A 13767-nucleotide genomic window follows, 5' to 3' on the forward strand; every position below is an offset into this window, starting at 1 on the left:
CCGGCGCCAAAAGAAACTCAAAGACAAGGAAAACAGTAAGTAAAACAGTAAGTACTTACTTTTAAAACACAGCTCCTGATGCCTTCACTCACCCACCGAAGAGTCGCTACCTTCTCCTGCTGCTCCGCCGGGAAATGAGGCCGAGTCCACGGAGCTCCGCACCTTTAAGGAAAAAACCTACCCAGGAGTCCTCGCTGCCGACCAGCTTCCGGTTCCTCCGGCGCCAAAAGAAACTCAAAGACAAGGAAAACAGTAAGTAAAACAGTAAGTACTTACTTTTAAAACACAGCTCCTGATGCCTTCACTCACCCACCGAAGAGTCGCTACCTTCTCCTGCTGCTCCGCCGGGAGCAGAACTAACTTAATTCTGGTACACTAGCTTTTCTAGTGAACACTGAACAGGAAAACACCAGGCTGCAGTAATTTTAAAGACATTTAATAAAGGTTACAATACTGAAGTAAAATATTAAATACTCCACAGGATTAGTAATTTAAATATAACCTTAACTATTCGATAGTCCCTTGTTCAATAAATTTGCTGCTAAATTAACTATACAGATATTATCCAATTTGATAACTTCCAATTGTTTTTCCACCTTGTGTCTAATCAAATGAAATTAGAGTGGAGCTCTAAAATCATAGGGTACTGAATTTTACTTATTAAATTGTAAGCATTAGAAGCAACCACAGCTGATGAGAATTTAAAGCCATTTTGAAGTTTTTTGTTGAGCAGATTCTCAACTGTTATGCAATACTGAATTATGTGCAAACAAACTATTCCATGATACATCACAAAAAACAAAAGCAAATTACACTTTCAAACGTTTACATTACAAAATTGATAACCTCAATACAGTAGCTGCACGAGTTCTAATCCTGCTATGCTGGTAAATGCCAATCCTTAGAAGTACATTATTGAAGGCATTACCATAAAGAGCAAAAATTAATGTTCCATTCCCTGACATCAGTACGTTACTCAATTTCCTTTGAGCAGTCTGGATACATCAAGAATAAAAACTAGGTTGCAAATTTGTAAGAACAGATGTTGATAAATCTATTGAATAAACAGTGCAAACAGAAGCCGCATCTGGAAAGCCTTTTAGTGAAGCAACAGTATTTGCACTGGAATACAGACTGCAAAGCAAAGCTAATAAGGCTTTTGATTGTCACACATTACTTATAGGTTACATGTACTGCATGTGGATAGCTTCTACAGTCAGCTGGGTAAAAATAGTATCCCTCTTATTTAAACGTCATATGGCTCACAGATCAAGGTATCAAGGACGAAATTATTTGCGAAGTGTTTGATTCTGTGGCAGTTTTCTGTTGAGCGTTTCTGGATGCCTGCAGAAGAAAAAAAAAGCTTTAACTGATGAGCAATTTGAAAAACAGCATAATGCAAATTCACTCATTTATAAACAGCACAAATTACTCAATTTGTAGCTTGGGCAAGAGTTTCTCATTTTGCATCAAATCTAGTAATTTTAATGGAAGGAGAACTGTACCTTTCAGTGTATTTCTATGCTGCAGTCTGTAGGTCTTTTTCTCTGAACACAGCCGGTAGATGAAATAACCCAGTTGGTCAACATTGTCAATGCGCTCAGTCACCATCAGATCTTCATGAACCAGGTAGGTCTGAGGTAAGTAGTCACCTGTCTGTTAAGAAAAGTCATTTTCAATCTGCTATATGAAATTTCAGTCAAATTCTACTTTTTAACTGGTGAATGACTTCTTGAAAGGATCTTCCTTGGAAGGGTGACGATTTAGTTCATCCAATCCTGTTTAAAGCAGGAACGAATGTTCAAAATAACAGTTTTCAAATAACAACTACTCAACTTACTCCACTGGAGTGCCTAACAGGAATATCCATGGAATAAAGAGAAAGCAGCTAAAGCAAATAAATTGGCTACGGCTGTAGTTCAAATTCACAGCTTTCCCAGATAAAATAGCAAACATCATGGCATTATCCAGTCTTCCATTTACTAACTGGAAGTCTGGCATTTTCTTCAATAGGGACAGGATGATGGCAAAAGTGAACCTTATTCAACCAGATCTGTCTAATCTTAATTATATTGCGGACGCGTAACGAAAAGGAAAAATTAAAATAAAGTATTTAGTTCTTTTAATGTAGGTCTTTTAATGCCCCAAGGCACTTAGCAGCAGTATTATTAAAAAATGTCAACGAGGCACCTAAAGAAATATTTGGGCAGATGACCAAAAGTTTGGTCAGAGAGATTTTAAGGAGTGTCTTAAAAGAGGCAAGTACGGAGAGGTGTAGGGAGGGAACTCCAGAGCAGAGAGCCTTGACAGGTGAGGCACAGCTAATTGGAGTGATTAAAATTGGAAATACTCAAGGAGGCCAGAATTAGAGAAGTGCAGATATCCAAGGGATATAGGGCTAGAAGAGAAGAGCATTCAGGAGATAGGGAGGGACAAGGTCATGGAGGGACTGGAAAACAAGGATGAGAATTTTAAAATCAAGGTATTGCTAAACCAGGAGTCAATGGAGGTATTCAAACAAAGGGGTGATGAGTGAACATGACTTGCTACAAGTTAGAAAACAGGCACATTTTCACTGACCTCACGTTTATGGAGAGTACAGCATGGAGGCCAGCCACAGATGCATTGGAATAGTCAAGTCTATAGGTAACAAAGGCACTGCAGCAGAGTTGAGCCATTCTACGGAGGTGGAAATAGACGCTCTTAGTGATGGTGCAGATGTGGGGGCTGGAAGCTCATCAGGGTTAAAATATGGCACCAAAGTTTTCTAACAGTCTGGTCCAGCCTCAGTTGCCAGAGAGGGATGGAGTCAGTGGCTAGGGAACCAGGTTTGTGGAAGGGACCAAAGACAGTGGATTTAGTCTTCCCAATATTTAGTTAGCTCATCCAGTACAGGATGCCAGACAAGCAGTCTGATAATTTAGAGACAGTGGAGAGATCGAGAGGTGGTGGTGAGGTAGAGCTGGGTGTCATCAGCATACATGTGATCAGATGTTGCCAGAAATAGGAGGGGGCCAAGGATAGCACCAGGGTCAGTGTCGAAGTGGGATGAGAAGACATTGCGGGTGATTCTCCGACTTATTAGATAGGTAAGAATAGAATCATGTAAGAGCAACCCCACCCAACTGAACAATGGTGGAGAGGCACTGAAGGACATGGGGTCAACCATAGCAAAGGATGCAGACAGGCTGAGGACAAGAAGGGACAGTTTACCATTATCAGTCACATAGGATGTCATGTGCGACTGCTAAAAGCCATTTCAGCAGCAGGAGCAGAAACCTAATTGGAGGGATTCAAATATGGAGTTGTGGGAAAGATGGGCAAGGATTTGGGAGGCAACACCACGTTCAAGGACTTGAGGAAAGGAATGTTGGAGATGGGCTGGTAGTTTGCAAGGACAGAGGTGACAAGGGTTGGTTTTTTTCTGAGAGGGATAACAAAGGTAGATTTGAAGGGGGGGGTGGGGTGGGGTGGGGGGAAGGAAACCTGAGGAGAGAGAATAGTTAAGAATATCAGCAACATGGGAGCCAAGAAAGGAAGTTGGGTGGTCAGTAATTTAGGGACAGTAGGTTCAAGGGCACACGAAGTGGGTCACAATGACATGACTGGCTTGTGGAGAGGTATGAGGGGAGATAGGTGAGAAACTAAAGAAACATGAGTGTTTAGGGCTGGAACAGAAGACAACCTGCAGGACAATTGGCTGGTGGACTAGGGAAAGGAGGGAAGCAGTATAGACAGTTGAATGGATGGCCTCAGTGACAAAATAGTCCATGAACTTCTCTCACTTGTTGGAGATGATAGGGAATGGAGGTTTAAGATGACAGTTTGTAGCAGAGAGGAAAAAAAAACAGGATTATTGTGGAATAGTGAGCAAGACCCAGCAGTGCTTTATGCGGTCCAACCAGATCTAGCGATGAACGACTAAGCCAGATGTCCACCATATCCATTCAAGTCTGCATCCATTGGACCCAAGGGTGTGGAGATGAGGGCTATACCAAGAGGAATGGTCGAGGGTGAAAGTATAATTGTCACTAACGGCAAAGGTGGAGGTGAAGATGTGGTTGAGCCAATCATTAGCTGCAGAGAAGTCATGGTGAATGGAGGGCTGACAGCTAGACAATTTGGCATTCACTAGAAAAAACATGCAGCTGGGATTGTCAGACTGCTTTTGAAAGAATGTAGGAACCTTCATTTGATTATTGCCTTGTAATTACCCTGCTGTATTTACCTTTTTCTATAACCAAATTCACAGAGCCACATTTAAAATAATGCTTGTGTAGTTATGGTAGCTCCTAACTACCAAATTACACACAATGAAAAGTGAAAAGAATTCCCTAATGGCTCAGCAAGTTGCTAAATTAAATAGAATATCAGATTTGATCACTCCCTGGTCCATATGAAGTTGGCTAGTCTCAGTTGTAATAGGCCAGCATCCCTGCTCTTGACTGACCTTCCAAGTGATGGTGTGCATGGCACCATGCTGCTGATATCACTGTCAAAGCTCACTACACTTGGGTGAGGTACGAGCGAGAGCCCGCACAAGAGCGGACTATTCTGAAATTGTTGTCCATGAAACCACATTCCAGTAAAGGAACAGTAAACTACTAACTTCAGCTTTGATTCTAAAGCAGATTTGATTGAAAAAGTATATTTAGTAAACAAAGGATCTACTGTCTATTTTCAATGAGTACATAGTTAATTAGCTGCGTGTACGCTAATTATATTGAAATGCTTGGCATTCATAGATGCAAAATTAGTTGCGAGGAAATTTGCAACTACATCAAATTTTGCAGACAAAAGAACTTCTTTTACAATGCACAGGTTGTTCCACATGACTTGTACAAGCACTAAGCAGCCTTTTTGGGTTCTGACATTGAAAAATTCCATCTGAAGCAAGGCAGCCATTTAATTTCAAACTGTTAGGATAATTTATAGGTGTTGCTTTTATAGATGTTATTTTTGTTTGCATTGAACAAACATTTAAAGAAATGTTAAAATACTAGTGGAGATAAATCAGTAATATTTAACCCAGTGATCCTTCTCGTAGTCAATAGTTTTAAGTAAGCGTTAATGAAATGTTTGTAAAATTACTAACATATAGGTTTGTTGCTGTCACTAACATTTGATTCTATGCAAGATGACATAAAAATATACGTTTGTACATGCAGACCACTTTACTTAGACTGATGCAAGTCACATTTACCAGCCGAACCACAACACTCGTTCAAATAAAGCTCTGCTTTCATCTTCTCATTAATCAGAACCCGTGCTAATTCAAAATTTCTTTGACCACTGAGTGATTTGTTTTTTTACATCAAGTTTTCAATTCCTTGACCTCAACTGAGTGACAGTCTATCATCCCACCTGTAGACAGCAAGTTATATTCAGTACTGGACCATGCTTCTCGGACGAGACTGAAGCAACATTTACCGATACCTACCGCAAGTCTCACGAACAACTCCAGTAAGTTGCGTGGAGGCATGACAACAGAAGTATTCAATGCAATCACATAGCAGTTATCCAATTTCAGATCAAGATAAGCAGTCAGGATCTAGAAGTAGGAAATCATATATTTATAAACAAAACTAACTTGAAACCAGCAATATATTTAGCACTTTTAAAATACAGGCTTAATTTTGACAAATATGAAATTTAACTCATTTATTTATTGATTTTCAATTATCAAAAGGTTTGACTCTTGAGTGCAATATTAAGTTTAAGAATCAAAGAATCTCAAAAGCTACACTAATGTAATTCTTACTCAATTACATACAGAAGCATCCAAGTTTATGACCATTGCTAGGCAGCTTAAGTGCAAGCCATGCATGCCAAATAAAATGCATTTATACCCACATCTTGAGATGTATGCAAATAGATCTTGATGTTCTGATTGTAAGGTTTAGCCTATGAGGCAATAGTTCTAAGAACTTTCTTTGCAAACCTCCCAGATCAAGTTAAAAACTACATCCAACACTCCTGAGCTGCCAGGACTTGTGACTACATTGCCAAGGATTTAAGACCAATTTGGAGGCCCTTGATCTCTCTTCACTGGCCCAGCTGAAGGTCCTAAACTCATTGCTTCTACTATTCAACATGTTAATCAAGTAACAAGATCAGATTACAGAACAAGCAACTATAGTGTGGTCAGCTCTGGAGAAGTAGTTGGGAGCACTAGTCCGCTTCTTAGCAAGAAATCTAATTTTCAGATTGTCGAACTAAGAGTTTGACTAAAAGACCTTATGATATCCATCCTTGTGACAGGAATCTGATATGCATCAATGAAAAGCTGTGTCTAAATCTCCAACTGGATTATTTTATTCTAAAACCACAAACTACAATAAAAAGAGGAAAGCAAACATTCATTTTATCCTTACCTATGAATCTCAAGTATAACACTAAAAACTTGGCACCAAAATAGCTTAGAGTATTCAAGCACTTTTTCCATACTTCAACTGTTCCAAAATACAATGGAAATCATACTTACAAAAAGTAAATGAAATTAATTTTTAAAATCTGCACCCAGTGACTCCCAATTAACATGTGGCACAGAACCAAAATACTAGTTCATATCTAATAGAAAAATCCTATCTTTGTGACACTCTCAAATGGAGCTTCAGAGCTTGCAGTCAAGGATCCAGTTATCAACAGGCACAAAAATGTTGGACTCATTGAAATGCACTAGTAACCAAACAATGGTAAAATGGTCAAGATGTGGAATCAGTTTGAGTGGAAGTAAAAATAGCAAGGAAAAGTCGTCACAATGAGAGTAGTCTGTAGGCGCACCAACAGTAGCCGCACTGTAGGACAGAGTATAAACCAAGAAATAAGAGGGGCTTGTAAGAAAGATACTGCAGTAACCATTGGTGACCTTAAACTTCATTTAGATTGGACAAATCAAACTGGCATAGGCAGCCTAGCGGATAAGTCCATAGTGAGTATTCGGGACAGTTTCTTAGAATACATTGTGGAACCAACCAGGGAACAGACTGTCTTCCATCTGATAATGTGTCATGAAACAGGATTAATGAACTCATAGTAAAGGATCATCTCAGCAAGAGTGATCACAACATGAATTTCACATTCAGTTTGAGGGGGAGAAACTTGGGTTCAAAACTCATACCGGAAACTTAAATAAAGGCAATTACAAAGGGATGAAGACAGAGTTGGCTAAACTGGACTGGGAAATAGATGAAAAGCTAAGATAATAGAGAAACAGTGACAGATTTAAAGGAGATTTTTTTTATTCATTGCTGGGATGTGGGGGCCACTGGCTAGGCCAGCATTTACTGCCCATCTCTAACTGCCCTCGAGAACATCAGAACGAGGAGCAGTAGGCAATTCAGCCCCTCAAGCCTGCTCCGCCATTTAATATCATGGCTGAACTCATCTTGGCCTCAACTCCACTTTCCTGCCCATTCGCCATAACCCTTCAACCCATTACTAATTAAAAATCTGTCTATCTCCTCAAATTTACTCAATATCCCGGCATCCAACACACTCTGGGGTAGTGAATTCCACAGACCCACGACCCTTCAAGAGAAGTAATTTCTCATCTCTGTTTTAAATCTGCTACCCCTTATCCTAAAATTATGACCTCTCATTCTAGATTACCACACAAGAGGAAACATCCTCTCTACGTTTACTTTGTCAATCCCCTCAATCATCTTATATACCTCAATTATATCTCCTCTCATTCTTCTAAACTCCAGAGAGTAAAGGCCGAAACTGCTCAATCTCTCTTCATAAGACAAACCCCTCATCCCTGGAATCAATCTAATGAACCTCCTCTGAACTGCCTCCAATGCAACTACATCCCTCCAAGTAAGGGGACCAAAACTGTACGCAATACTCCAGTTGCGGTCTCACTAATGCCTTGTACAGTTGCAGCAACACTTCCCTACTTTTATATTCTATTCCTTTAGCAATAAATGCCAACATTCCATTTGCCTTCCTTATTACCTGCATACTAGCTTTCTGTGATTCATGCACGAGGACACCCAGATCCCTCTGCACCGAAGTATTCTGAAGTTTCACTCCATTTAGATCATTTGTCTTTTTATTTCTCCGACCAAAATGGATAACCTCACACTTATCCATGTTAAACTCCATCTGCCAAATTTTGGCCCATTCACCTAATCTATCCATATCCATTTGTAACTTTCTTCTGTCTTTATTGCAACTTACCATCCCACCTATTTTAGTGTCATATTCAAATCTGGCTATAGTACCTTTTTTCCCTGCATCCAAGTCATTAATATAGATTGTAAATAGTTGGGGCCCAAGGACTGAACCCTGTGGCACCCCACTAGTTACATCCTGCCAACCAGAAAAAGACCCATTTATTCCGACTCTGTTTTCTGTTGGTTGACCAATCCTCTATCCAAGCTAATAAACTGCCCCTAACCCCATGTGATCTTACCTTGTGTATTAACCTTTTGTGCGGCACCTTATCAAAGGCCTTCTGGAAGTCCAGATATACATCTACAGGATCCCCATTATCCACTTTGCTTGTCACAGCTTCGAAGAACTCTAGCAAATTAGTCAAACACTATTTACCCTTCATAAAACCATGCTGACTCTGATGGATTGCGTTTTGACTTTCTAAGTGTCCTGTTAATATTTCCTTAATAATGGATTCTAACCATTTCCCAGTGACAGATGTTAAACTAACTGGTCTATAGTTTCCTACTTTCTGCCTCCCTTTTTCAATAAGGGCATTATATTAGTTTTTTTCCTGCATCCAGGGAATTTTGGAATATTATAACCAATGGATCCACTATCTCCGCTGCCACCTCCTTTAAGACCCTAGGATGTAGGTCATCAGGCCCTGGGGACTTGTCTACCTTCAATCCCAATAGTTTGCTCAGTACTTTTTCCCTAGTGATGATGATCTTTCTAAGTTCCTCTCTTCCCATAACCTCTGCATTACCTGTTACTATTGGGATGGCACTAGTGTACTCCACTGTGAAAACAGAGGTGGTGGTGAGATGCCTTCTTGAACCACTGCAGTCCATGTGGGATAGGTACACCTATAATGCTGTTAGGAAAGGAGGTCCAGGATTTTGACCCAGCGACATGAAGGAACATCGATATAGTTCCAAAGTCAGGATGATGTGTGGCTTGTAGGGAAATTTGCAGTTGGTGGTGTTCAGCTAAACATAGTAAGTGACAGCCATTCGCTGGTTCATTCCTCAGGGGAATGCCTCGACCAGAGTCAAGCTGCCTGGTTTAAATTCCAAACAAAGCTTGGGAGTTAATTGCCAGTCACCATAAACTGGTGCATTCTCCATGGCAACACCTCTATCAGAGTACACTTCCCAACCAATCAGCATTCTCTCATACAGTATAAATTTGTTGTTTTCCTTTACATTGGTATTCTTGTCAATTGTCCTATGAGTGCAAGACGAAAAGCTTTTACAAAATGTCTGTTTTCAGCAATACTCAAGAAAATAGATTACGAGAGTCGACTAGTAAAACAATATAAAAAGAGGCAAGCACCTCTACAAATATATAAAAAGAGTAGCTAAAGTAAATGTTGGTCCCTTACATAATGAAACTGGGGAAATAATAATAGGAAACAAAGAAATGGCAGACTTTGAACTAGAACTAGGGACCATAGTTTCAGAATAAGGGATCACCCAATTAAGAGAGATGAGGAGGAATTTCTTCTGAGGTTTGAGAATCTTTTGAATTTTCTACCCCAGAAAGTTCTGGAGACTGAGTCATTGATTATATTCAAGGTGGATATAGATTTTTGAACTAAAGGGAAGCCAAGGGTTATGGGAATAGACAGGAAAGCAGACTTGAAGCCAAGATCAGATCAGCCATGATCTTTATTGAATGGCGGAGCAGGCTCGAGGGGTGATATGGCCTACTCCTGCTATTTATGTTCTTATGGTGAGCATGTATATTCATATTTAAAATCCTCTGAAGCTGTTAAAATTGCCATGATGATTCTATGTTGGTATGTGAAAAAAGCCGTTGTCATTACTTATATTTCGACACCATGGAGGCAGCTTAAACACAAATTCAATTGATTTTGAAAAAAAAACTTGAAATTGAACAGCCATTGGGAAAATGCCACAGCTGTAGTATAACAGACCAATTCTGCAACTCAAGAGTACACACCAGATTGCTCCTGCACCACCCACCCACCACTCCACCCCACCCCCTGTCAAAAATCCCAAGAGTTTACAGATGGCAATATTTTGCTTGGGAAGTTTAAGTTATCCAATAATAAATTAAACAACTCAAACAGCAAGGAAGCATTTCTGCTCCCATGAACAAAAAAAGTAATTTACAAATTACATGTAGAGCAAAGTGTACTGCTAGTCAGTTGTCGCCAGAAGATGCATTTCTAGGAAACAAAGGATTTTACAATGCCTCCTCTTGGTCGGGAACCTCTCTCACTGCACTGCCAACAGGATGTAAACTTACCAACTCAAAATCATGGATGATGACTGCTGGATCAGAATCTGCAAATTCTGGAACTGGGACATCGATCACTGCCACATTCTCATCATCTCCCAAGAACTGCACATCTTCTGTAGCAAGAAAATAAGGAGCCTCTGTTTCTGGGGCATGTGTTAGGATATTAGAATCCAGGTATCGCATCTGACCATGGAACACTTTGTTCTAAGAGAAAAACAAAAAATTAATTTTTTTTAAAAAGTCCACAAAAAAAATCAGTACAATTTTAAGACAATTCCAAGTTGAGATGGTATTCCAGGTCAAAGGTCAAAAACAACTATACTTAAATTTGAGTACAGCTCAATTTTCACAACTATTCTGGGACAAAATGCTGGACTGTTATTTCTGAAAACTAAGGAGTTGAATGACAAAATGTTATGGAGACCTTGCAACTGAGGACCACCTTTACACTGCAGACCATTACTGAATTTATTTGTTGGCTAAAAGCTTTATGTAAATTCAAATTGCTAAGAGTTTCAAACATTTTAGTCAAAGTTCAGTTGTATTCATCCCAAAAACAGAGTTCATGCCACTTAATTGCCAAATGTTTGACCGAGTTTTGCAGCGAGATCAGAGGCAGATTTAACTATGGCATCTCGTGCAATTTCACATGTACTGCTCCCAAAAAATTGTAATGTAGCAACGAACTTCCCTTGGGAAGTGGAAAGAATAAGATGGGTTCGCTAACACCACTCTTGCACACATAATACTCAAAAGTACCATTAAGCACTGCTTGCACCAAAATAAAACTGTCTAGTGATGCTCAATAAAGGTCTTGCATGTAACAACTTTTAGTGGTGCCATTAAGCATCTACTTGATCCACTGGATAACTGATGGGTCACAACAGTGCAGTACAAAAATTACTGGATCTTACATTGCCCCATAAGGAATTTACAAACATTGGGTTCCTTAATGCAAATCAAAACAATCAGCTTATCAATTAAATTGGAATAGTTGGCCCATTGGTCAGGCAACTTTCAAGGTAATTTTGACAAACTTCAGAAAGCCCCTTTAAATAACTGCAATTCAAATGTTAATGAAGTTCCTTTTCAAAAATATACATTTTTGTGAAGGGAAAAGCAAAAAGAACCCATGAATCAAGTATTTGGTAAATATCTGTGCCATGATTTTGTACTAAAATAAAATCAGATCTTGATTCCAACCCCTCAATAACTGTTAATGAAATACACCCTCTCAAAAAGTAGATTAGCAAGTTAAATTAAGTGCACCAAAAAAACAATTAATGCCAATGATTAGTTGGCAGCATAATATATTGCAAAAGAACTGCAACTAACATCCGCTTCCCAGCTTTTACATCATACAAACTCGGAGTAGGAGGCGGCCACTCGGACCTTTCAGCCTGCTCCGCCATTCAATAAGTTCATGGTTGAACTGATTACTCCACATTTCCACCTACCCCTGATAACCTTCCACCCCCTTATCAAGGATCTATCTACCTCTGCCTTAAACATATTCCACTGCCTTGTGAGGAATTGAATTCCGAAGATTCACAACCCCAAGAAAAAATTTCTCCTCATCTCTGTCTTAAATGGGCGACCCCTGGTTCTAGATTCTCCCACAAGGGGAAACATCCTTTACACATCCACCCTGTCAAGACCCCTCACAACGTATGTTTCAATCAAATCGTCTCTTACTCTTCTAAATTTCGGCACATACAAGCCTAGCCTGTCCAATCTTTCCTCGAAAGACAGCCCATCCATTCCAGGTATTAGTCCAGGAAACCTTCTCTGTACTGCCTCCAATGTATTTACATCCTTCCTTAAATAAGACGACCAGTACCGTACACAGTACTCCAGATGCAGTCTCACCAATGCCCTGTATAGCTGAAGCATAACCTCCCTACTTTTGTATTCAATTCCCCTTACAATAAATAACATTCTACTAGCTTTCCTAATTGAATGCTGTACCTGCATACTAACCTTTTGCTATTCACACACGAGGACACCCAGATCCCTCTGCAACTCAGAGCTCTGCAATCTCTCACGATTTGGATAATATGCTTTTTCATTCTTCCTGCCAAAGTGGATAATTTCACACTTGCCCACGTTATATTCCATTTGCCAGGTCTTCGCCCACTCACTTAACCTATCTATAATCCCTTTGTAGCCTCATATCCTCTTCACAAGTTACTTTCCGACTTATCTTTGTGTCATCAGCAAATTTAGCAAAGATACCTTCGGTCCCTTCATCTAAATCATTTATATAAATTGTAAAAAGTTGAGGCCCCAGCACAGATCCCTGTCGCACATCACTCGTTACATCTTGCCAACCAGAAAATGACCCATTTATACCTACTGTTTTCCTGTTAGCTAGCCAATCTTCTATCCATGCCACTATGTTGCCCCCAACACCAAGAGCTTTTATTTTCTGCAATAACCTTTGATGTGGCACCTTATCAAATGCCTTCTGGAAATCTAAGTACAGTACATCCACTGGTTCTCCTTTATCCACAGCACATGCAACTCCCTCAAAGAACTCCAATAAATTGGTTAAACACGATTTCCCTTTCACAAAACCATGTTGACTACCTGATTACCTTGAATTTTTTTAAATGCCCTACCATGTCTTTAAAAATAGCTTTTAACATTTTCCCCAAGACAGATGTTAAACTAAGTGGCCTGTAGTTTCCTGCTTTCTGTCTCCCTCCCTTTTTTGAATAAAGCAGTTACATTCGCTATTTTCCAATCTAGCGAAACCTTCCCCAAATCGAGCGAATTTTGGAAAATTAAAACTAACGCATCAACTATCTCACTAGCCACTTCTTTTAACACCCTTGGATGAAGTCCATCAGGACCTGGGGACTTGTCAGCCCACAGCTCCAATAATTTGTTCAGAACCGCTTCCCTGGTAATGGTAATCGAGTTCCTCTCTCCCTTCCATTTCCTGACTTACAGCCAATACACGGATGTTACATGCATCAATAGTGAAGACCAATGCAAAATATCTGTCCAATTCATCTGCTATCTTATTATCCATTATTTCCCCAGACTCATTTTCTATAGGACCAACGCTCACTTTAACTTTTTAAAAATATCTATAGGAACTCTTACTACATCTTTATATTTCTAGCAAGTTTTCCCTCATACTCTAATTTTACCTTCCTTATCAATCTTTTAGTCATTCTTTGTTGTTTTTTATATCCTGTCCAATCTTCTGACCTGCCTCCCGTCTTTACGCAATTATAAGCTTTTCCTTTAAGTTTGATACTACCTTTAACTGTTTTTGTTAACTACGGATGGTGGGTCCCACCCTTGGAATTTTTCGTTCTCAATGAA

General features: G+C 39.6%; 1 protein-coding gene across 1 annotated transcript in view; it reads right to left on the reverse strand.

Moving 5' to 3' along the window:
- Positions 1–420: 420 nt before the first annotated feature.
- Positions 421–13767, reverse strand: part of LOC137377754 (integral membrane protein 2A-like) — a 32674-nt gene continuing 19327 nt past the window's right edge. The window contains exons 3-6 of the mRNA XM_068047765.1: positions 10438–10635; positions 5441–5551; positions 1506–1656; positions 421–1344 (exon numbers count right to left, since the gene is read on the reverse strand). Coding sequence (XP_067903866.1) covers positions 1247–1344; positions 1506–1656; positions 5441–5551; positions 10438–10635 — 558 coding nt within the window. The 3' untranslated portion in view covers positions 421–1246. The remainder of the gene's footprint in view (positions 1345–1505; positions 1657–5440; positions 5552–10437; positions 10636–13767) is intronic.

This window comes from Heterodontus francisci, chromosome 15 (assembly GCF_036365525.1).
Source record: "Heterodontus francisci isolate sHetFra1 chromosome 15, sHetFra1.hap1, whole genome shotgun sequence".
Classification (NCBI taxonomy): Eukaryota; Metazoa; Chordata; class Chondrichthyes; order Heterodontiformes; family Heterodontidae; genus Heterodontus; species Heterodontus francisci.